Source organism: Ciconia boyciana, chromosome 13 (genome assembly GCF_034638445.1).
Source record: "Ciconia boyciana chromosome 13, ASM3463844v1, whole genome shotgun sequence".
Lineage (NCBI taxonomy): Eukaryota > Metazoa > Chordata > Aves > Ciconiiformes > Ciconiidae > Ciconia > Ciconia boyciana.
This window is the reverse complement of record NC_132946.1, coordinates 3,493,525-3,515,561: the sequence shown is the minus strand read 5'-3', so window position 1 is coordinate 3,515,561 and position 22,037 is coordinate 3,493,525. Positions and strand designations below refer to the sequence as shown.

Sequence of the window (22,037 nt, the reverse complement as noted above, 5' to 3'; positions counted from 1 at the left end):
TTTGCAGGAGTCCTCGAAGAACAGTTCAGCAGTATAGGAGCCTGTGCTGCTGTGTTTTGTAAGATTTTTTAAAAAAAAGGGGGGGGGGCAGAGAAAAAAAGGAATTCTACTTTCAGACAGACCTACTTTATATAACAAACAAAAACCTCAGAAGTGCAAGAACACTTCTCGCAGATCATACATAAGAAGCAGAGAGCTGTAAGATAAACATTTGAGTATGTCAGCTGTTTGCTATTCAGCACTGACCTTTTAAAAAGCTTCCCCCATCCTCCAGCACACTTACAGAAGAGCCAAGGGTTTGTATCTATTGCTCCTTCCACGCTCAAACTTCCAATTTACTTTCCTCAGACTCTGAGCCCCATTTTCCCCATAAAACATGGGTTAAATGTATCACGTTTAATTTGTTCAAGAATAAAGAGGGGGGAAACTCCCAACAGTTACTGGAAGTTTTAAAATATTTTAACTATAACATTGTACCATTTACATTTCATTTGGAACTGACCACACGCAGAAGTTCATTTTTTACCAGTCAGTTGTGTATTTGGCAAGTCTCCCCCTTCCAGAAGCCCTAAACTGAAAAATGCGGAGGGGAGTTTTGTTAAAACTAATCCCCTAAAACACAACAGAAGCAATGTAAAAATAAATTAGCTAGTTTACACATTAAAAAAGACAACAGTTTCTGGGAACAAACAGCAGTGGCAGCCGCAGACTACATGGAAATGGCTCCAGAATGGGATACCGTCTTGTTAATACTTTGATTATGCAAACATACACGGTCTAGTGAAGCTCTCAGTCTTGGCAAGACAGCTCCCTAGATAGTCAGTGTTGGCTGCAAGAGCTGTTTTTATAATGATATTGTGATTTCTTTTTTAAAAGTCTATACTCAAAGTAAAAATTAAGTCACAAAATATTTTTTGGTACTTTAAGTAACTGACTTTAATTAAAAGTTGGGCTCATTGTTCAAATTCCTTTTTTATTTAGTCTTTGGAAAATCCTACAAATGGGATCATCTCAACAGTCCTGAAAGGGAAATGGAAAAGGAGGGCTGGGAGAACAAAAGCAAGCGTTCAATCCCACAAAACCCACAGGAACCTGGAATTCAAGTTCATACTTATCCAAGTTAGATTGTGTTGGTGTTCTCACCAGCAATCAAAAGCTAAAGAGTATTGCCAATATATTTCCTCAGAAGTCATAAAATCCAATATTCTACCCTTAAAAAGACAGTTTGAGGTTATTATTATCACATTTTATTTCTATTAAAAAATGATCCCACTGGAAAAGAAGCAGGCATGAAATGACAATTCAGGTCTCTAGGTGAGCTCATTAATGTTCTTAAAATGTTTAACAAGGTTCATGCTAATTGTTGCTAGACTACTGTCTTGTCGTAGCTTAGTTAATTCCACTTCTTTCTAGGTGTTTAACAAAGCTGACACCAATACTTAGTTAGCTGCTATTCATTTCCCCCCCCGCGTTCGTTAGCAAGAGTAAAGAAAGGTCTGTTGTTCCTACGGCAGCAGAACTAGAGCGCTAAGATTCATGCTAGCAGTCTACTCCAGCTTACTGCTACAGTCTGACTGTCTATTTAAAGCTGTTGTGATCTTGAAATAGCTGCCTGGCCTCAATATTAGAACACGTTTGACTTTACATGTAAGGATTGAATTAGCTACTCGATTACTTGTAGCTGTGTTTACACATCGCATAGACAGGGAAGGCAAGAGCTCACGTGCAGTATGTTCCCCAGCACAGCCTGTTGTGCCCGTACAACAACCAGCCAATATGGATCTGATAGGCACGTCCAGACATCAAAAGCCTTCGTTCGTGCGGGGTATCACATTGTCCTTGTAGAGTGCTCCGTAAAATGCCATGGCTGGACAGGTAATGAAACCTACGTGGTCTTCAGAATAAGGGAACACGCCTGCTTGCCTTCAAAAGGGAGACGGGTCCCACCACGCAGAAGAAATTAGATCTTCACACATCTATATCTCAGTTTGTCCACAATACAAGCACTTTAGTCTCCAAGAAGATGATGTATTTCAACAGTCTCATGTTACCCAAGTAATTTCCACATCTTAGATCCTATCTCTCTGTTGAAGGCATACATAGCGGCATCCCACTTTGTTACTAATTACCAACCTCCCAGCGAAGGTTTCATTTAATCTTTACTCACATATCTGTACTACAGAGATGAATCTCGTCTCTAGCCAGGCATGCTGCTGCTGGTGGTCAGGATGCAATGCTCAAAGCTGTTCATATCACTTTCTGTGAATACTGGTTCAGTTTCTTTCTTCCCCTGCCACTGTCCCAAATAATGTCTGTCCTGACGTGGTGGCTTAACTAACACCTGCTTCTCACTTTTGTAACAAATATCCATTTGGCATGTGAGTGGGGTGACAGATTATTCTGACAAATGAATATATTCATGCAAATCTCAATAGCTACCCAAACTCATGAGAAGGGAACTGGAATTACCTGCACTAAAACGTGGTGGCCTTATGCTAAAGCCTGTGCCTAAGAGCTGCTGATACAGACCACCTGCACAGTCTAACTTGTAAGAACCCAGACCTTACACTGCAAACAGATCTGGTACTGCAACAGCTCAGCTAACATCCCTAAGCCATGTTTAAACCAGGAACATTTTCTGCAGGTATCATTTTGTCCACATTAGTTTTGTAGGCATAGCTGGAATGGATAAAGGTGTGGTGTGTGTCTCCACGGTCCTGGCATCACCTTGCCAGCAGAACTGAGCTGTAGATTAAGGTGAAACAGAAACAACGCTGCCAAATTCACTGGGAGAGTACACACGGAGCCCTGAGCAAGCCTCCCTCTGCAAAGGTGTGTTGCTGAACCGGGATGCACAGAAATGGAGTGGGAGGAACTCAACCCCAAGCTTAAATGTATCGCAGTTTGGAAAGAACAACGTCAAGCCGTGAGGGATGCGAGTACCACTCTGGCAGGTGGAGAATACCCTTTCAGTGGTCTCAGTGTTGTACAGGCACAGGTAATGGCAATGTCAGCTCACCCCTCTTTTCCCCCTCATCTCAAAAGTACAAAAAGTTACCAAAGAACGTGCACATGAAGTTCATACCTGGGATGCTAGTTATTCCACTGGTATTGCAAATGTTACAAAATCGTATTAATAAATACGGTTAAGAACTACAGCCAGTTAAGAGAGAAACGGAGTTAATGATTAGTGTAGTTTTATTTTAGGTATTTCTCTCTCATATTTAGCATACAAACAAGGCGACAGGCTTGTAAGAGCAGCGACTGGCTGGACAGCCAGATCCCCTTCCCTCCCCAGATCCGTATGCCTCCATGAATGCTGCAGTATCCTTTTTCCAGACTGAATAACCACAAGCCAATGAACGAATATTGTGTTTGTTTTTTTAACAAAGCAGTGGTGTGAGTGGTGTGAACAGCAGGGGTGCCGATTTCATGCTTCCCTGCTCTTGTAAACAGTGGAAAGGCAAAGAAGAGGAACTAACTCAATCACTGGATTATTCATTATGGATGAACATCTAGCAGTGGCATAGTACATCTCTGGCTGCAGCAGAGCCACCGAACAGCAAGAGCCTCTGTGAACCTTTGCCTCAACAGTATCAGAGGCAAAGCAAGCGCTGCTCACTTTACAGCTTTTCACTCTCATGTTACGAGCTGTGGGTCTCTGACAAGCACTGAAATGAAACTCTGGCTCCCAAGGACAGGTACCTACAGCTGGGCTTACCCATGTGTGCTAGCAGGCACAGAACTGCTTCTGGGTGCTTGCACTGGCAGGCAGATATGACCGTGTATATCCAATCACTATGCATGTACCAGCCATGCAAACTTCTGACAAATTCACAAGCTGGCCCTCAGAAATAATCTGGATTAGCCCTAAATCTAGAGGAATAAAGGCAAAGTGTTTCCCAGAGTTGGTGCACTCTGGTATTGCAGACTCTGGATTTTCTCAACCTTAAACTCTCTGGGATGTTTCTCTTTTTAAGCACTGAGTGGCTTCGTCTGGGACATTCGAGGCTCTCCCCGGAGTGAGGCATTCCCATTCCATGGGTCTCCTGATGCACAGCCCCACATGCTGCACTGCAAGCGCACCCCAGCCCAAAGGGAACTCTGCACTGCACCTTTCTGAACTCAGCTGCAGTCAGGACTGTCTTGGAAGGACTTTGTACAGTTAGGTCACATTATTGGTACTAATCTCAAACACTTAAAGTGACAGATTACGTCACCCAAAAATACAAAATTGGCCTTAGAACTTGGCTTTAAGGCATAGGTGAGGCTATTTTTTACCTACCTCTGACTTCTGCACTTAAAGCAGGCTTTTGAACTTCTCTCTGCAAACATGTCGATAAAGGACAACTTCAAACAAGGTCAAAATGTGCAGAGATTCAGTGATCTTCAGAAGCTTGATTTTATCAGAGCACTGGCATCGCTAGACACAGGAATTAAATCCTTAAAGCCAGCAACACTATTGTACCTTTTGGAGTCTGAATCCTAATGCCAGTGTAATTCCCTGACTGGGGTGGAAGATGTCAATCTGGGTAGCAGTTCTCCCATTCCCTTCCTTTCATACGGAACTATCCCTACATTACTCAGTTCAATTAGGTATGATCCTACGAGCTCCGTATGTTTATTCCAGACCATGAAGTTAAGCACTACCAGAAGAGGCTGCTTTAAAGACACGTAGAAAGTGTCCTCTTTATGAACAAGATCCATGAGACTTGTGTTTATCCCTCGAAAAGTGGATACTGCATAAATAAATCAAGACAGTATAAGGAACTAATTGGATTCCCAGGCCTCTTCTGAAGGTGATGTGGGATCCTACAAATGATTCAGTTGGTTACAGGCCTTTGTGCTGTATAAACCAGAAATTGGTGCAAATCTTTCCCTTTGCCCCAGGTAATGATGTAGGTGGGAAATAAACTCCTTGTACTGTCTGATTTCAAGTGGTTCAGTAGGGCAGGACGAGAGGTGAATGGAGGATGGTTATTCTAGGTAAAGGGAATGGGGTGGGCAGTAGGAATCGCTTCACTGGTGAAGTCCTCACCATTCCTTGTGTAATTAGCCACTTGTCTATGGGCTCCATGTCTGAGTTCCCACCTTTACCTCTCCTCTGTGTTGAGAACAGAAAGGTCCATAAAGAGAGAAACCACAGCAACAACCCATGATAAAGTAATATAACAGCAGCAAGTTAAAAACTTCACATACACATACACGCACACAGGGTTGCCTATGGTAGCTTCTGGCAGCAGCTGCATCTCCCTCTCCTGCCTGTCCCTGTCCCTCCGTGGAGGGACAGACCTCGCCCCGACCTCTGCACTTCCTACAGACAGTTCACAGAAGTTTAGCACTTCCTCCATGCTCATATTAAAAAAAAAATAAAATAAAAAAACCACTGACTAGTAGTGAGGCTGATGTTTGTCATCTTCTTAGAAGAAGAAAAAGTATATGCTATACAACCTACTAAAATCAGTAAGACTTTACTGGGAACACTAGTATAACGCACTGTGGGGTTCCCCTTGTTTACGAAGCTGTAAGTTGCAGCACTCCCTACTTACCTCCTTGATCTCAGCAGACAGACTCTGCCCTGAACTCTAACAGTACGACAGCTCCAATGATGGCGTTGAGCAGGACGGTAAGCAATGGCAGTTTGCTGCAGTGTTCTGGCAGTCTTTCAAACTGCCCCTCTCTAAGAACGGCAGAGGTTAAAAGGACCGCTGATGCATCCAGTTTCCTCTGTGCAGGCTGCAGACTGCACGGCACAGCAATGCAAAGACTCTCAAGATGGCTTCTTGTCCTTCAGCATCTCATCCCTGAGCCAGGGCCCGGATGCAGAGTCATCTCTAGCTCTGGAGGGGCTTGCTCGGGACCGGCAGAGCGCAGCGGTTCCAGCCCACCAGCCCTGCCAGAACTGGGCTAGCTCAGCAGAGAGCCACTGGTGTGTTTATGTACCTCCATCTGGATACCCGTATACGCGGGATACCTCTCCTCTCCCCATTACCACAGATAATGGAGAATCAGCTGTAATCTTTTATGTCTCATTTCAGTACTTGTGCTGAGAATAAAAAAGGGGAGATCACTCCAACTTCATCTACTATCTGTGTAACACTGGAGAATTGTTTCTTGGACACCTCTCCTCCCAGTTGTGATCACGCAACAGCTCTGTGGCAACACAAGCAATTCCCAACATGGAAAAGCAATATTAAGAAAACAGTGTATTTTTAGCTCGTCTTGTTTCCAGCTGCTAAATCATATTAAAAGACAGCTAATGCCACGTGACCAGCCATCTCTCTACAGACCATTCTGAGAATGACTACATTAGAAACGTCGGATGTGCTGAATTTTACCACTGGACAACTGTGCTGGAACAAGACGTGTGTGAAGAATGCGTTGCGAAGCTTTTGGCTCCTCCCTAGAGCTGTTCTTAAATTAGCTCTGTACCCAAATTAACGTGTGTCTTTCATTTACTGAGCACTGCCAGTTTTTTCCTACACATGCTGGGGCTGGTAACTTTAGGAGAGTTTAATTTTTATTTCCTTTAAGAAGAGACACGCACAAGCCTCACAACACTTGACAAAAAGTAGTGTTTACCAATTACCGAAAGACTGCATTTCCAAACAAGCTATTCTGATTACATGATACAGTCATCAGGACCTTTGAAAAGAGGCTGAAAGTCTCCACAACGTCTCAGAGCCTGAAGTTCCACAACCCATAAAGCATTTGCCCCAAAAAACTTTGACCGTCAGATAAGCTTAGACACAGCCCTTCAAACTGACAACACTTCGGGCAGAGCAGCAGCTACGCTGGTGCGAATGACACGTCACATTGGTGCCTCGAGCAGAACTGGCTGAGAACAAAAGTGTTAATAAATAAGGACATGACCCCGTGGCCACCAGGGGAACACAGGCCCCTTGACCAGTAGCTAAATGCAAGTCCCTTGCATTTGGTTAGCCAGGAACAAAGAGCAGAATCTCAAATCCTTTCCCAGGTCCTGCCAATAACACAGCTCAGTGATACTGGGGGCTTGGGTTGTCACACTGGCTTCAGAAATTCCTCTCTCACCCCCCTTAATATACTTCTGCTCCTGTCTCCCCATGCTTCCCCCCTTTTCCCTCAGTACTGCTGGCATGAGTTTTTGTGGGGCTGAGCTTGAAACTGGTCACGGGGCTGACCTGGGTTATAAATTACCTTTTTTGCAGGAGGACAGGGACAGGAACAAGCAGGTAGATTTGTGGGGCGGGGGGATGCTCCGTAAGAAGTCATTGCTGAAGCCCTGCTACCGCTGAACTATGGCCCAGGCAGGCAGGCAGCTGTGATCTGACCCCAGCTGGCTCCGAACGCAAATTCTCCCTGGCTCAGAGCACAAGCTGCCAGGCATGCCAGCTGCCCTGAGCACTCCCATTTCGACTTCTGAAAGAACCAGGGGGGGATCAGCCAAGGCATGGGGAGGCAATTCTCCATGGAGGGAGGCGTGTGCATGCTGCACTGGCTCTCCCATGCTCCACTGGCTCTGCCATGCTCCCTAGTGGTCAGCACAGCCCAAAATTAGGCTAGGAAAAGGCTCTGAACTTGCTCCGTCATCTAAAAACTTGCACATAGCTGAGTACAAAAGAGCAGGACAGTTTTAAAAAGCAGCGTGGTAGAAAGGGGTCGAGGGACAATCTGAAAACTCTTTTCACTTCTGCCTTCACCAAGGTATGCAGACAAAGCTGGCCAAGCTCACTCTCTCAAACATGTTTCTAGTCTCAGCTGCTGTGAGGTGACAGCACATGGGCCTCTTCTGCCCACACAAGACAGCAGGAGCCTGCCCTCGGATAGTCAGAACAGACTGCATGCAAGGGCAGTTATGGCAAGGCATGTGAAGCATTAAAAGTCTACATAATTTCTCTCCCTGTAACTTGCTTGTGTATCCATGCACTTAGAGCAAAGTCTAGTAGATTAAGACTGTAACAACTTTCGTAAGCAAAAACGAACCAAACACATGCACACCAGTGTTCACAAGGTGTTCCCCACTTATTCTTTTCGTCAGTGACTCCAGACAAAGAGCTAGACCCCCCAGGCAAGCTGCAAGAACACAGGAGAATTTACCCACTATGATTTTAAAGTCTTTTAGACTGGTGTGCTAAGTAGCAGCTCTTTAGATATCATTACTGAGCAAGTACTTGCTCCTAGATATCAATTTCAAAATAGCCAGTACTAGCATGTTGCTGGAATACAGAATGAGAAGTCTCAGTCAAAGCAGCTGCCTACAGCTTGGATTCCACGCAGAGCTTCAGATAACAAAATACAGAGCAACGACCTACCCCTCCTGTGTTCTGTTTTCGAACATCCAGGGCAGATGCTAGTCCTTTGACAGCCTGTGGATCCTCATATGTCACGCTGAAAGAAAGGAACAAACCGCAGAACTAGAAGGAAGTCCAGCAGTCACCCATGCAGAACGCACTTGCTACTCTGATTTAACTCCCCTGGAAATCAGAAAGCACATTCTTTTTCATAACAAGACTTCAAGTGGACTAAGTGTATTCCAAGAAGAGGAGTGTGCTCTGTATAAAGACCATCCATCAGTTTCAGTAAGCATGTTGAAGCAAAAAGAATGATTGGCATTATGAAAGGTAGGCAAATAGGTTACGAGGCACCATAAGTGTGTCCAAGGGCTAGCAGGGGACTATGAAAAGAAGCCTGATTACAGATTGCATTTTGCAAAGCTTTGAAGATGACATTTGGAAGCCTGAACTTGATGCGTGCATGGGGGGAGGCAGAGGGAGACTCGAAGACAGATGAAACATAACTAAGCAACGACAGTGAAGCATACAAAGAAATGCACTATGTACAGAGGTTGGATTTTTAAAAAGCTTCTTAAATTGCTATGCAAAAGGGACACGAAGCAATCAGGTGACAGAGGCAATAGCATCATTTCTCAATAGTGCAGTGGTGAACCATGAGCTGAAGCAGATGCCAACACCTGCCCATAAACTAGCCCCTGGGAGGAGCCGCGTGTCTGAGCAGGAAGAGCACTTTCCCCTCCAGTGTGCTGGCTTCTCCCAAGCTCTGAGCACAGCACCCAGAGGCTCTCACCTACACACCGCGGCAAGTCACACTCACATCTTTACTGCCTCACTGCTGCTCCATTTATACCGCGTACAATCCAAGGAAGATATAGCAATCCTCCCTTGTGAAATCATGGACTGATGTGTGCTCCTTGTTCCATTAGCTCGCAGAAGGAGATTGAGGTGCAGTGTGGGAAGACTAGTTTCGTGCTTCATTTAGCACAACAGACAGAGGGACCTCCATTAGATCTCTCTGCAATGTGTCTCCTTTCTGACTATACATTAGGGCTCTCAGCCTGAAATCTCCAGTGGTAACGTATGCCTCTACAGTAGAGCACATCTTCTCAACATTGATACTACAGCTGAGGCAGTACCAATAGCTATATTGATAACTGCAAATAAAAGATCCTAATAAATTTGCTGGCTCAAGTTTTCCAGAGCTGGTAAGTTTTTCATAATCTGCTAAGGTCTGAGCTAAACTATTTAACACCATTTCTTAGTGAGACAAGATATTGATGATGTTCTGACTACTGGTAGCTACTACATCCTCTAGAATCTGAAACCAGGAGGCAAGAAATAATATATGAAAGAAAAATACCTGAGTGTGTCTTTTACTGAATCTCACTTGACAGGGATCAAAGGATTTCTTAGTAATTGCATAATTTATTTTACACTAAAATAATTTGACCTGTTAAATGCCCTTGAAAGTGCCAGATTTGCAGCTCTAGAGATGCAAGTCCTATACATATAAACAAATAAGGGACAGCATGGCAGCCAGGCAAGCTACACTGCCTTGACAGCCTGCAAGAGTCTGACTGCTGGGCCAAAGGGAGAGTTTAACTGGATGGTAATTCTGTTTCCAAGCCCTTGATGACAGTAATTCAGTCACCAAAGTATATCCATGACCTTCAGGTGAAGGACCCTTATGCTCCTGTATCTCAAGCACCGGCCGGGTGGATGGGATGACAAGCTTCTATGAGAAGAAGCATCTGCAGAAGTAAAGGCAAGTTCATTTCCAAGTTTCCAGTGAGCTCATTAACTAAGACAGACAAATAACATTACTCAGCCAGTCTGCTCTGCCCAGCAGCAGGAACTTCTCCACTTGCTTATACTAATAATGACCAACGGGATAGGGCTTGGATTAAAAGCACAAAAACATAGACCAAAACTACTTTTTTTAGTCTGGAATGAAGTCAAGAAGTTTCAGATTTATGCCCTTAGAAAAGAGCAATGCCATGACTCAAACAGAACTAAAGACAAACCCCAACATACTTCTTTCGCTGCTCAGCCAAGGAACTGCCTCTTGTCTGTGCAAACATATCGAAGTCATCACGAGGATTACAGTGTTGTAGGGAGCTGAGTGTGCCACTGACGCTGTTTGCACCCAAGTCTGCAACCAGAGGCAAAGAAAGCAAACCAATGAAGTAGCAAACCATATGCAAACATCACTGCCATGACTGTGTAGGTTACAGAGGAAGTCATTAACAATACAGGACAGCTACAGATATCATCTAGTTAACAGTTGTAGCACTGAGCACAATTCTGTCCAGAAGAGGCTGGAGGCTGCTAATCATGCATTTCTTAAAGAACAAATGTAGAGATTGTCTTATTCCTCCTGGAAGCACCACACTGTACATATTCCTCATTGAGAAGCCAGCATTTGGGAATTGGTGTGTACCTGCTGCCAATCTCATCCTGAGATATTTACTATTCACTATCATGGTCCAAAATTTGGTGCACGGATACTCCTCCACAATGTTGTCTCTCAGCTATTGACTGTGAAATCAATAGTTTCAGATCAAGTGATATGATATTGGTGCAGTGCCGAAAGAGGTGGAGAACCTTCAGTCAAATCCAGTGATTATATCAAGCAATCTTTGGTTTGATTTAATGTAAAACACCTAACAGTTTCATAAAACCTTTCATCCAAAGATTTCAAGTATCATTTGTAGAAGGGGAATCAAGAACATTCACCAGACTGATTTCATGGAGTGCTATACCTATGCAGAAATAAAAGTAGTAGTACAAGTTTTACCATGAATGAGAACCTGCATCCTTTCCTTCACTTTCCCCTTTGGTTAACAAATCCCTCCCTTCATGCCAGGCTGGTTCCCTATAACAGATTGCTACAGTGCCGGGGAGTAGGAAAGCCTTCCTAATCCTGTAAGCCACGTACCCAAACCTTCTGAAGGCTACATGGCAACATTAGTCAGGTAGTAGAGAGCCAAAGGGAGCAGAAACTCCCTGACCCACAAGTGAAAGAGGAAAACGGCTCCTCATAAATCCCCAAGAGGCATTTAACTGTGATAGGAGCTTGTACTAGGTGTTCAGGTCGGTCACAGGGACCTCAGTGACCGCTCAGACTTGCTCCCACACTCACACGCCTAGATTGCCTAGCAGCCCCCACATGCTGTTCAAGACTCACAGACTGGTCAGGCTTGAAAAAGTCCATGCATTGCAGCCTCATGCTCATCAGCACTATTTAGATCAGGTACTCACCAAGCCCTGCAAGCTGTGAAGAAAGTGAAGACGGGGGTGCTGAGTTTCCGACCATTGGGCTCACTACAGCTGGAGAGCCAGGACCCAAATCTATTAAGTTATCTTCTGTCACCTCATTCAGTACCTGTTGGGACACAAAAAACACAGCAAGTTACACATGCCAAAGATTTCTTTTTGCAGTGCAACATTAAAGACCAAAAAATAAAGGGTGCTTCCTAAAAAGATCTCTCTGGCACACTGCCAGATGGACCGGTCTCTTGGATACTGCGGTGATGAGTGCAGAATAAAAAGGGTCAGCCACCAAAAAACCCTCAAGTTTGACTGCTCAGCACAGCAGGGAACTCTCCTGGAGGTCATCTGCATCTCTTCAGATTTAGTGTTCTCCACCTCTTTTAGCACTGGACCAACATCAGATCTAAGTCAAACTGAATTTGCTAACATCTTCCACATTAGGTATAAACTGTTTTCAGAAACAAAACTCATTTGTTGTGACTGAAGTTACAATGCAGAGCCTGTGCTGAAGTTTGCATCACAGTGCAGTACAAGTGGCACTCAAACAGGCAAAGTAAATAGTGGAAATTGTTAGAAGAAAGCAAAATAGAAAATGTAATAGTGCCACGTATGAATTCATCATGAACTCAGATCTTGAACACTATAAAACAACTATAAAATAGTTTTCATTGAAAGAATAATTAGAACTGTAACTCTTCAGCTTGGAAAGGAGCTGCTGAAAAAGGAGATGAGAGAGGTTCCTAAAATTATGAGTGGCATGAAGAAAATTAATCTGAACAGTGGTATTGTAAGACACCATGAAGAAGAATTAGGTGGATCAAATAAAAATCATTGTGACTTGTTCAAATGTAAAAAAAATATTTATTACATATACATACCCACATAAATATGTAAAAATGTGTAGTGAAACTGTGGAACTCACTGCTTAAGGACATTGTGAATGCCTAAAGTCTGCATGGACTCAAAAGCAATCAAAAAAGCTAACAGAGGAAAGAAAATCCATCAAGGACTGTAAACACAGAGATGTTTTAGTGTAGTGTCTGCCTGAGCTAAAAGTTGTCACCTGAAGTTTGCCACATTCTTATATTCTTTTCCTGGTATCCACTATTAGCCACTCCAGGCAGGACACAGGGCTGGACAGATAAAAAGTCTGATACTAGTGATATCAGTACGGCTAGTATGGTGTAGCTGCTGATACAATAAATGGAGTTAGGTACTTACTCCATTGCTGGCATTTTGTGTTGAACGTCCTGATCTGTATCGTTCAAATCTGTTTAGAAAAAAACCAAAAAACCAACATGGACTATCAAAGACACCAATAAACAATGAAAACCACAAGTTTATAACAAAGCCATGACACGTTTGCCACTGAACTTAGTTCTCGTTGGTTCAAGAGGGAACCTTGAAAGCTTTAACACCAAGCTAGGACAAAGGGAGGATAGTTACAGAAGTTGCATTCTTGGCAAATGTGGATATTAAGTTGACTAATCTGATCTTGCAGGACACACATGCCTGAAAAACACTGTAGGATTTGTCTTTGTTGTTTTTTTTTTCATTAAGTGCTTTGTGATAGACTATTCTGTTAGCCAAGGGACAGGAGGAATTGCAGCAAGATTGATGCTCCCAGCTAAATAAGCTGAGCACCGCAGCAAGTCTTACTCCCACTTAACAGCTCCCTCTTGCTGCAATACATGTAAATTAGAAGCCATATGCATGCTAGCACAGCCCTACCCAGGCAGCACATGGCAAGAGAAACAACACTTAGCAAATTCATTTTTTAAAACATTCTGGGTCAGCTTAAGGATCGTCAGAACCTATGTTCAAATAGGTTGGTACTTTCCAAGAATAAAAAGTAAGGATGTTGGCTAAAAATCCTCATACTTCTTAGGGGAAGAAGTCTGGCTAGTCAAGATCTGGTCTCTTCTCTACTCCTTCCCCAACCAACTGTACCTCTGGGGCCACAAACCTAAACCCAGCTTTCACAAACTCAAAAAAGCAGGGGGAACTACCTCCTGTCTGAGGCCAGTCCAATCTCCTTCCTTACCAGGAAAAGCACCATGATTTCTCTGAGGTTAGAGTTTCTCCTCATTTAAAAGTAGTTTCACATGTAACTTCTCTTTTCAAGAAAAACCCCATAATATTCATATAATCCTGTGGGTTTTCTCCCAGATGGATAAAGTACAATAGGGAATCTCAAGCAAACTAAAATGTTTTCTTAATGTAACAGAGGAAAATGCAGACTTAAAAGGCAGCAAAAACAAATTCAGTCCCAAATTTCAATTTTAGGAAACTGTGGGTGTCTACTATTACTGGAAATCCAGCTCCCTTAGCTGGAAACCTAAGACACCTCCCACCTCATATTTCTCACCAAAAGGCTTATGAACCACACGTTCGTTTACATCCAAAGCTTCACAGCGAAGGCCAGAGCTCCTGCTTGAGTCACTGACGGAGCTCGGTACCCATACTAGAAATCAGTGTGAAGAATGTGGAGCTTTTGGAATAGCAGAGGAGGACTGGAATTTATCGAAACACTCAGGCCAGTGCAGCTATTCTACCACAAATAGCTTGCTAACATCACTCAGCTCACTTTTCAGTGTATAATGGCTACAAATACATTAGCCCCAGTCAGCAAAGTCGCAGATGGAGGAAAATAGAAAAAATATTAAGGGTGACCAGACTAAGCCTTAGTGACAGTTACACTGCCACTTGTAGACTCATGCTTGTGCATGAAATGCATTCCATTTCACATAAAAAGCCAGCATTTGTTGTAAAGTTTGCCTCAATCTCCTCTGAACGACTAAATCAAAGACAAAATCGAGGCCACTGAGTCTTCTTTCCAGCCTCTGCCGTGACAGCACAGATTCACAGGTCTAGAGTCTTATTTTTAAAGGCTTGAGAAACAAAGCCCTGTGCTGAGAGCAAGGAACAAAGGGTACTCTTTAGTGCCTCACTCCCCAGGCCTGTCATTAAGGGGAAGATTAAACTTTCCCAAGAGTGCTGTATCACGTGTCACCTACTGCAGCAGATGTGGCTGACAGCGCCTTTGTCTAACATGTCCAAAGTCCTATGACCCAAGTCCCGCCCCTGGGGACAATTCCCGCAGACCAACTCCTCAAAACCTCAGCTCTGCGCAAGACAGGCTTTCTTCAAGATTTCAAGTGTTACTTAAAAACAAAACCCTTACATGCATGAAGGTCACACCCACATCAGGCAGCTCCCCTTGCACCAGTACTGGAACTGAGCTCAGAGATCAGAAGACGGAGAGAGCTCTCGGGAGCCTCCCTAAGCCAGGAAGCAGCCCAAGCATTTGTGCAGAGCCCAGGCCAGCAAGTGGAACTAGTGACTGTGGCTGTGCTATTTTTGGTCCCAAGTCCCTACATCTGTACAGCACCGCGCAACAGGGACTTGCAGACTCAAGTCTCTGCTAGTTGAGAGAGTTTTGCACAAAGTTGCCCTGCATTTTACAGATATGCCCCACAAAAATTCAGTGGCTAGGACAAAAAAAAAAAAATCATAGTATTAAAGGAAACAACTGAAACAGGAATGTTACCATAGAAGGCCACAGAAAGACTTTCTAAATGCTTTCTGTGGTTTGGTTCTCTGCATTTTGTTATGGTGGACCATTGGCCCAGATGGCTAACACTTGTCAACTGACCTACTTTACACTTAAGTGAAAACCCAGAACGAATGTAAATAGTTGATGGAAAAGGTGCCCTACCTTTCATATCTGAGGAAGACATTATTTAAATCATCATTCACATGCAGCAGTTCCTCTGTGACTTCTTCATTGGACACTCGTGAGATAAGCTCCACAATTCTCTGCTGCATAGCTCTACAGGTTCGGTTCAGTTCCTAGGAGGAATGCATTGTGCACACACATCCTGATAAGCAGCTAGCAATAAGTAGATTTAGTTGAGCTCTGTTCACAGCCAAACATATCGCCCAGCTGAGAAACACTAAGACAAGTCTATCTTTGCATGATTAAATGTCACCCAAAAGCACATCTAATCAAACATGCCCTTCAAGAGACGGTGGCATAAAACCTTGAGAGCCTATTTACAATTCAACATTCTGATTCTTCTTTAACTCTGAGCACTTCAGAAAATAAATATCTGTATTTTAGTGATCTGTTTTAAGAATAAAACATGTTAATACAACAGCTTTCCAGAAGAGAGCTTTCAAGGAAAATTCAATCTGCTCCTTTTGGCAATATCATCCTTAAAAACTAAAAGATGCACGTGGTGGAACAAGTGGGGAAGAATGTTCATCGTGGCTACCACAAGTAGCTAAGTGTGTGCTACACAGCAGGAAGAAAAGGGTTGGGGACACAGAACTTACCAACTACTGAGAACATGAGTGTGAACACAAAACAAGGAGCAGGAGCATGAAAAGATGAGCACTCCGCACACACTTCAGTACTGAACTATACACAGAAACATTCCCTTCAACTGAACAAGTCCAAAGACAAGAGACTGCGAAAAGGCAGTCGGGAGTTTCAGAAGAAAATTTTAAAGAATATAGAGTAAGGGCATTTATTTTAGCAGTCTCTCATGCCAAGAAATCTAGGTTTGAGCTTGCCTAAACCAGGAGTTCTCATGCTTCCAGGACATCCCTTCCACCACCAATTACTTAGCAGAATTCTTTACTCCTGAAAGGACTCAAAACCAGTATGTTGAGGAGGAACTACAAGAAGAAACGTGACATATGGCATGGCGCCACTGATTAGGCCCACGGTTTTACTTCAATAAGCACTGACATTTCAACTAAAGCATGTCCCTCTGTCATCTTCCACCCCGCCCAGCTCCACTTCACAGCAAAAATTCAGCACTAAACAAGGATGACTTGTTGGTACACAACCTTCGGGATTAAAGCAAAAATGTGTTTGTTTTCCTTGCTTGGTCTGACATCCTAAGCTCTGGATAAATTTCACCTAGTGCAATCCAGCTGCCTTAACAGCTTGAGGAATGTGTTCTCCAATGTCAGTTTTGATCCCATCACCTTAGAAGCAGATTGTGACATTTCAGAGGTTTGTTTGCTGCCTTTCCGAGAGGGCTGACAGTACCTATCTATTCTGCTCAGAGCTGGCTCTCTAGCAAGCTGTTTACATTTGATTGTTGGAGAAAATGTCAGGAATTATTTAAGGAGGAGGGCTATATAAACCTCAAAGCATGCAGCACCCGGCTCACAGCTTTCAAAAGACCAACCATCATTTGTGATCAAAACTGGGTTCTCCTCAGCTCTGTGATTCAGATTTAGGATGCATCAGTCAAAGAAGGGAACCAGTTGGAATAAAGAATCGTTGCTGTCACTCCATTTTATGATCAAGTTCTTTCACCTTAAAGCTATGCTGTAAGGTTACGCTGTCAAGATGTTAGTAGTTGTTTCTGAATGTAAGCAAACTGTTCTACGTTGTTTTGGTCTGTCGTGGTTTCCTGGAAGCTTCTTTTGTTTTGAGCAGTCCGACTCAAATGGGCAGTAACTGAAAGGCTCTTTATTGCAAAGCCTCTCATCAGCTGCCATGATGGCTCTGAGACAAACACACAATACCACTGCATGGGAGAGACCAGTTTTTGGATGGATTTCAAACTCTCATGTATCACAGAGAGCAATTCCCTGCCTTCCTCCAAATGTACTGCTGTGGGAGCCCATCCTCCCTGCTGGAAGATCAAAACAGAAGCCTATTTCTGAAGCTATGGAGAGGCAAATACCATGTTAAGGGCAGCAGCTGGAATGCTAGATCACAGTATTCCTCATCTGTGTTGCATGTGGTACTGTATTACTTTCCTCAGGCAAAAGGGCACCCTGCTACCACTGGCCTGGGGAAACAGGTATGAAGCCTGAGACATGAGCTCAACTAAAACCGTTTTCCCTTTTGAGATAATAAATGCTGTGCTGGATTGAGACTTTCCAGCAAAGAAACCCCTTTCCAGCAAAGAAATCCAGTCTAACCCTCCAGACAGCATGAAACTTCGCCTGAGCGCCTGCCTGAAGCCACTGCCTTCAGGAGAAACTATAGCACATCTTCTGGAAAGACAGTTAGTTCATATATAAGATTTTGAGCGGCAGAGAATCCACAGACCCTTGGCAACATTTAGCCTAGCTGGAAACATAGATCGTTTTTTTCTTGCATAGCGACCAGGAATGTTTTGCCACTGTACGACTGATGATGGAGGATGTAAAAGAAGCAGAGCCTATCACAATTTTAAGCCGCTTTGTGGCAAAGGAGACCTTATATTCAACATTGGGAAAAATTTCTAGCTACTCAGAGAAGAAAGCACTGGAACGAGTTTCAAGGGAAGTTAGGAAATCCTTGTACACTGGAAGCTTTAACAAATGAAGAATATCAAGTGATGAGACTAATCAGGGTCAAGTGCAGTCCACATTAATTTTGTGAAACAAACCAAGGCAGTGAGATGAACTACAACAAAACCCACCCTCCCAGAAAAACTTAAGCACAGAAAGGATCAGAATCATATTTGCTAGGAAACAGTTACCTGGAGTAACTCAAGGTCTGAGGAATCCTCTTGTCCAGGTACCATTTCTGTCAGCATTTCAGACATCACTTTTGTATTCCCACGAACAATATCCAGTTCACTGCGCAGCCGGGCAATCTAAAGTGGGGTAAAAAGACAGCAAAATACTGCACCAGTATTTACATATATCGGAAAACACAGATCATTTTCAAGGGACTTTGTGACTTTGTGATACCTCTCGTTCTGTCTGATCTGATATCTGAGGCTCCAGACATTCTAGCAGGGAAAAAAAATGTAAAGATAAAAAGTTTACCCAGAAGAGAATTTTAGAAAAGCAACAGAAAAAGCAAAGAACTTTGTAGAACCACTCACTATCATCACAAACCCAGATATGCAATGCTTGGTAGGGAAAGGAAGCAACTGAAAACAGCAGCTAAAAACAGACTTCGGCTGCAGTACATCTTGCGTGCCTCACCCAAATGTGGGGAAAGATGTACAACTTTTGAGCAGGATCTTTGGCTCTGAAGTCATTATTTTTGCAGAGAGAAAAGAAGATCCTATATTAAGGCATTTGTAAGGGTCTTACGGATGCAGACTTAACTCCCTGTTAGAAAGACTTCCTGCATCTGCAAGACATTCTGTGCCTTTAAAGGAGGGGGGCTAATGAGAATAACTGCTAACCTACTGCACAACCGCTGAGTGGAATGGTATATCAGATTGTGAGGTCTCGTAACTGCTGCCATTAGGAGGCCATACATACAAATCTAAAGCGCAGATTTTACAGGATAATAGGAGGAAAGATTACTAAGTAGAACCAGACCTAGGAGGCAATCAAAGTCAAAAGAGTTAAAATGAAAGTTCCTCTGCAAATTGGTTTCTAATTTGATCTGCTGAAAGAGTCTCACTCAAAAGAATCATCATCCCAATACCTGTTCAGAATTAGCAGTGATGGGACCAGTCACATTCAGAGCTGGCGCCTGAGGAGCAGAATACGCCGTTGGAGAAGATGAAGAATAAGAACTGGTGCTCATCCTTTGCTGAGACTGTGAATTGTGCATATTTGCTGCAGGATCAACTTCAGGAACACTCTGCCACATCAAAAAGACATGAGTTCAAAAGCTGAATTGTGACAGCACTTGCTTTGTCAGCAACCTCAGGCTAAATACGTTCAAATATAGAACATAATTGTGCCTTGTGGAAAAGGTCAGTGTAGTTACAAAAACAGACTGGCAGACCAGCCCATAAACAGACAGCTGCAACAAAAATGTATGCCCATATCTTTTGACCCAACCCACATGCATTTAAGTCAATTTACCTTTACAAGAAAAGTGAGAAGCAAAATAAAAACAAGAGCCAATGATAACTAACTATAAATTATTTTAAACTAGGAATTAAGTTGCAGGCTTACAAAAAACAATGTGATACATCGATACGGGATTTAATTAATCTTGGCAAACAAATTGTAATCTTTTAGTCCTTGATCACTTGCATTTACCACTTCAAAGATTCATTAACTTCAGTTTTCAGAGTGAATAACCAGAACACCTGTCATCATTCAGTTACTTCCTAGCAGCAGGTCTGTCAACTTTACAGACCTAACTTTTCAAAGGTGTAAAGACCTCACCTTACCATGGGATCAGTGAGAGATTCAGACTCTGTATAACTTTGAAAGACAGGCAGGCCTTGGTTCAGGGTTATCACCAACGCAAACAACCATGCTTTTGAGAAAAATAAGTAAATCTCAATCATATATCCTGCTGGACTCTCTCTGAACAAATTAGTTGCATTTGCCTGGTGGTTTTGTGGTACAAGACAAGTGTACAAACCTCCAAACTCTCTTCTCTTCTCAGACTGATGTTTGACTCAAGGGAGGAGATACCACTAGCTTATCAGCCTGTCAAATGCAGCTGCGTTATGCTCCTCCTACATGCCCTTTAAAAAGTCCTTCCGGGAGTGAGAAAATGAGCCAAATTCAGACAAACAGGAGGGGAATGAAGAGTAGTTACCCAACTATTTAGACATCTCTGGAAAACATCCCTGAAATTGCAATGCTGCAGCTTACCCTCTGTGGTGTGTGTATGGGAGACAGAGCATCAAGATCTGCCATGGGAAACTCTATGCCTTTCCTCTTGAGTTCTTCATAAATATGCACTACTCCAGTTAAATCAGGGCTACTTCGAAAGGCATCAGCCCAAGCCTGGAAAACATGAGGGATTATCCATAAACCTTCCAAATGAAGTTCCAGCTCCACCCTGACATCAGATACTGACTACAAAACCTTTCATGTGTTTCAGCTTCAAAGGGAAGCTGTAATCATTAGACCTGGTCAAAAAGATCCTGCAAATATTATTAAGACATTCACGTACACATTTTATTCAAATATAAAACAGACAGGAACCCAGTGCACAGTAGCTATGTCTAGCCCCTGACATCATCAAAATCTGTAAATGCAAATGAAAGCCTCTTGCAATCTCCTCTACTTAGCACTGATTGCATGTTGATCTTTTCTTGCATATTCTATGCCCAATGACCCACCAAAAAAAGTCTGTATAAAAGATTAAATTGATCTGAGCAAAATTCATAAAGTCATACAATCATTTTAGGTAATCTCAATTTACTTTGTGAAACACCCTCATTTGTTACCAAAGAAAAAACACAGCTGTCAAGTTTTCTTCAGTATTTTATTTGGACGAAACTTAAATAAAAAAGGTAGTGTCTGAGGTTCTTACATTGTGAAACATGCAGTCCCATGAGCAGCAGAACTAATGAGGCCTGGGTTCTTACAGAGCATATCCAACACTTAGACTCCCCGGTGTGTCAGAAAGAACAAGTTTAAAGGGAGAATTTCCCACAGCCAGAACACTCATAATATCTCTCCCGCACGAATTCTCTCGTGTCTAAAAAGACTTCAATTCACATTTGAGCTTTTCCTTCAGTGGGAGTACTAAGTGTTTCTCTTCGCTAGCCAGCCTCCTGTACTCATGAAGCTACTAGGAGCATAATACCTAGAAAGCCTCTACCCCCTTTCAGTTTTGCTGGAAATTAGCCAAGTATTAAAAATTTAGGGGAAGGAAAAATTGAAATATTATGACTCAGTTAGAAATGAAGCATTCCCCAAACCCCCACATATGTGAGGCAGAGTATCAGTGTGCTGGATCCAGAACTACTGCGAGACACGTGTGTGGGCTCTGAACTTAATTCATTTAGTCATCACTTTTACACTAGTTCTTTGACTATTTTTATTTTAAAAGCTGTTTTTAACCACTTTTTAATATTTGAGAGGAGTGAAATCAAAGACAGCAAAACAAGATAAGAAATAATATTAATATTTAACTTACATACCTATTCTGTTCAATTCTAAGAAAGAGCATTTCCTACCCTACGTGCCCAGGAGACAATCCATTATCAGTTGCAAGCTAACAAATCTGGGTTTGCTTCTCAGCTTTGTTAAAGAGTAAATTAACTGCATCAACTGTTCTGATGCAGTGCAAGTCCAAACAGCCCTATTTCAGCCAGAGAAAACAGCTCCGACTGCAAAGAGCCATTCTGTTTCCTTGGAACTGACCTTCCAAACCATCCCTAATTCTGACGGAGATATTGACTGTACAAGTAACTCTACCTTTGCACTTTCTCTGCATTTTCAATTTACATAAGAAGTAATCTGAATGATGCTTCTACATAATGGTGTTCCCCACTGCAACTCTATTTGCAAATAAGAGTGAAAAATGTTAGGCAAGGGATGTTCTATTTAATAATCACTCAAAAGAAACTTAGAGGCAAAAGTATGCTGTGTTACTGCTCCCCACTTTTAATGAGGCTTGTTTGCCCAGGAGGATGTAGTAACGCATCCTCTCTTTCACTGGCTTCCTACAGATTTTGTTGTGGTGAACTCACTTCATTTGCACTCTGCCTTTTTAATATATTCTCTCTTCTCAACTCTCTTCCCTGGAGAAAGGAGACACTTTCATTTGTATTCTTCTTCACCTGAGCTGGGAGCATTATCTACATTAGTCTG

General features: G+C 42.8%; 1 protein-coding gene across 8 annotated transcripts in view; it reads right to left on the bottom strand.

Moving 5' to 3' along the window:
* Nucleotides 1-22,037, bottom strand: part of TOM1L2 (target of myb1 like 2 membrane trafficking protein) — a 60,690-nt gene that overhangs the window by 12,196 nt on the left and 26,457 nt on the right. For 5 of the 8 annotated variants that reach the window (XR_012044906.1, XR_012044905.1, XM_072877879.1 and 2 more), the window contains 8 exons: nucleotides 20,085-20,219; nucleotides 18,952-19,110; nucleotides 18,044-18,160; nucleotides 15,268-15,401; nucleotides 12,771-12,819; nucleotides 11,538-11,661; nucleotides 10,311-10,428; nucleotides 8,295-8,370 (listed from right to left, as the gene is read on the bottom strand). Coding sequence is in view for 5 of the 8 variants with exons in the window: in XM_072877879.1 (XP_072733980.1) it covers nucleotides 8,295-8,370; nucleotides 10,311-10,428; nucleotides 11,538-11,661; nucleotides 12,771-12,819; nucleotides 15,268-15,401; nucleotides 18,044-18,160; nucleotides 18,952-19,110; nucleotides 20,085-20,219 (912 nt within the window). In the remaining 3 variants the exon portion in view is untranslated. Of the gene's footprint in view, nucleotides 1-5,549; nucleotides 6,154-8,294; nucleotides 8,371-10,310; nucleotides 10,429-11,537; nucleotides 11,662-12,770; nucleotides 12,820-15,267; nucleotides 15,402-18,043; nucleotides 18,161-18,951; nucleotides 19,111-20,084; nucleotides 20,220-22,037 lie in introns of all 8 variants that reach the window. The other 3 variants (XM_072877881.1, XM_072877880.1, XR_012044907.1) reach the window with 2 other exon arrangements.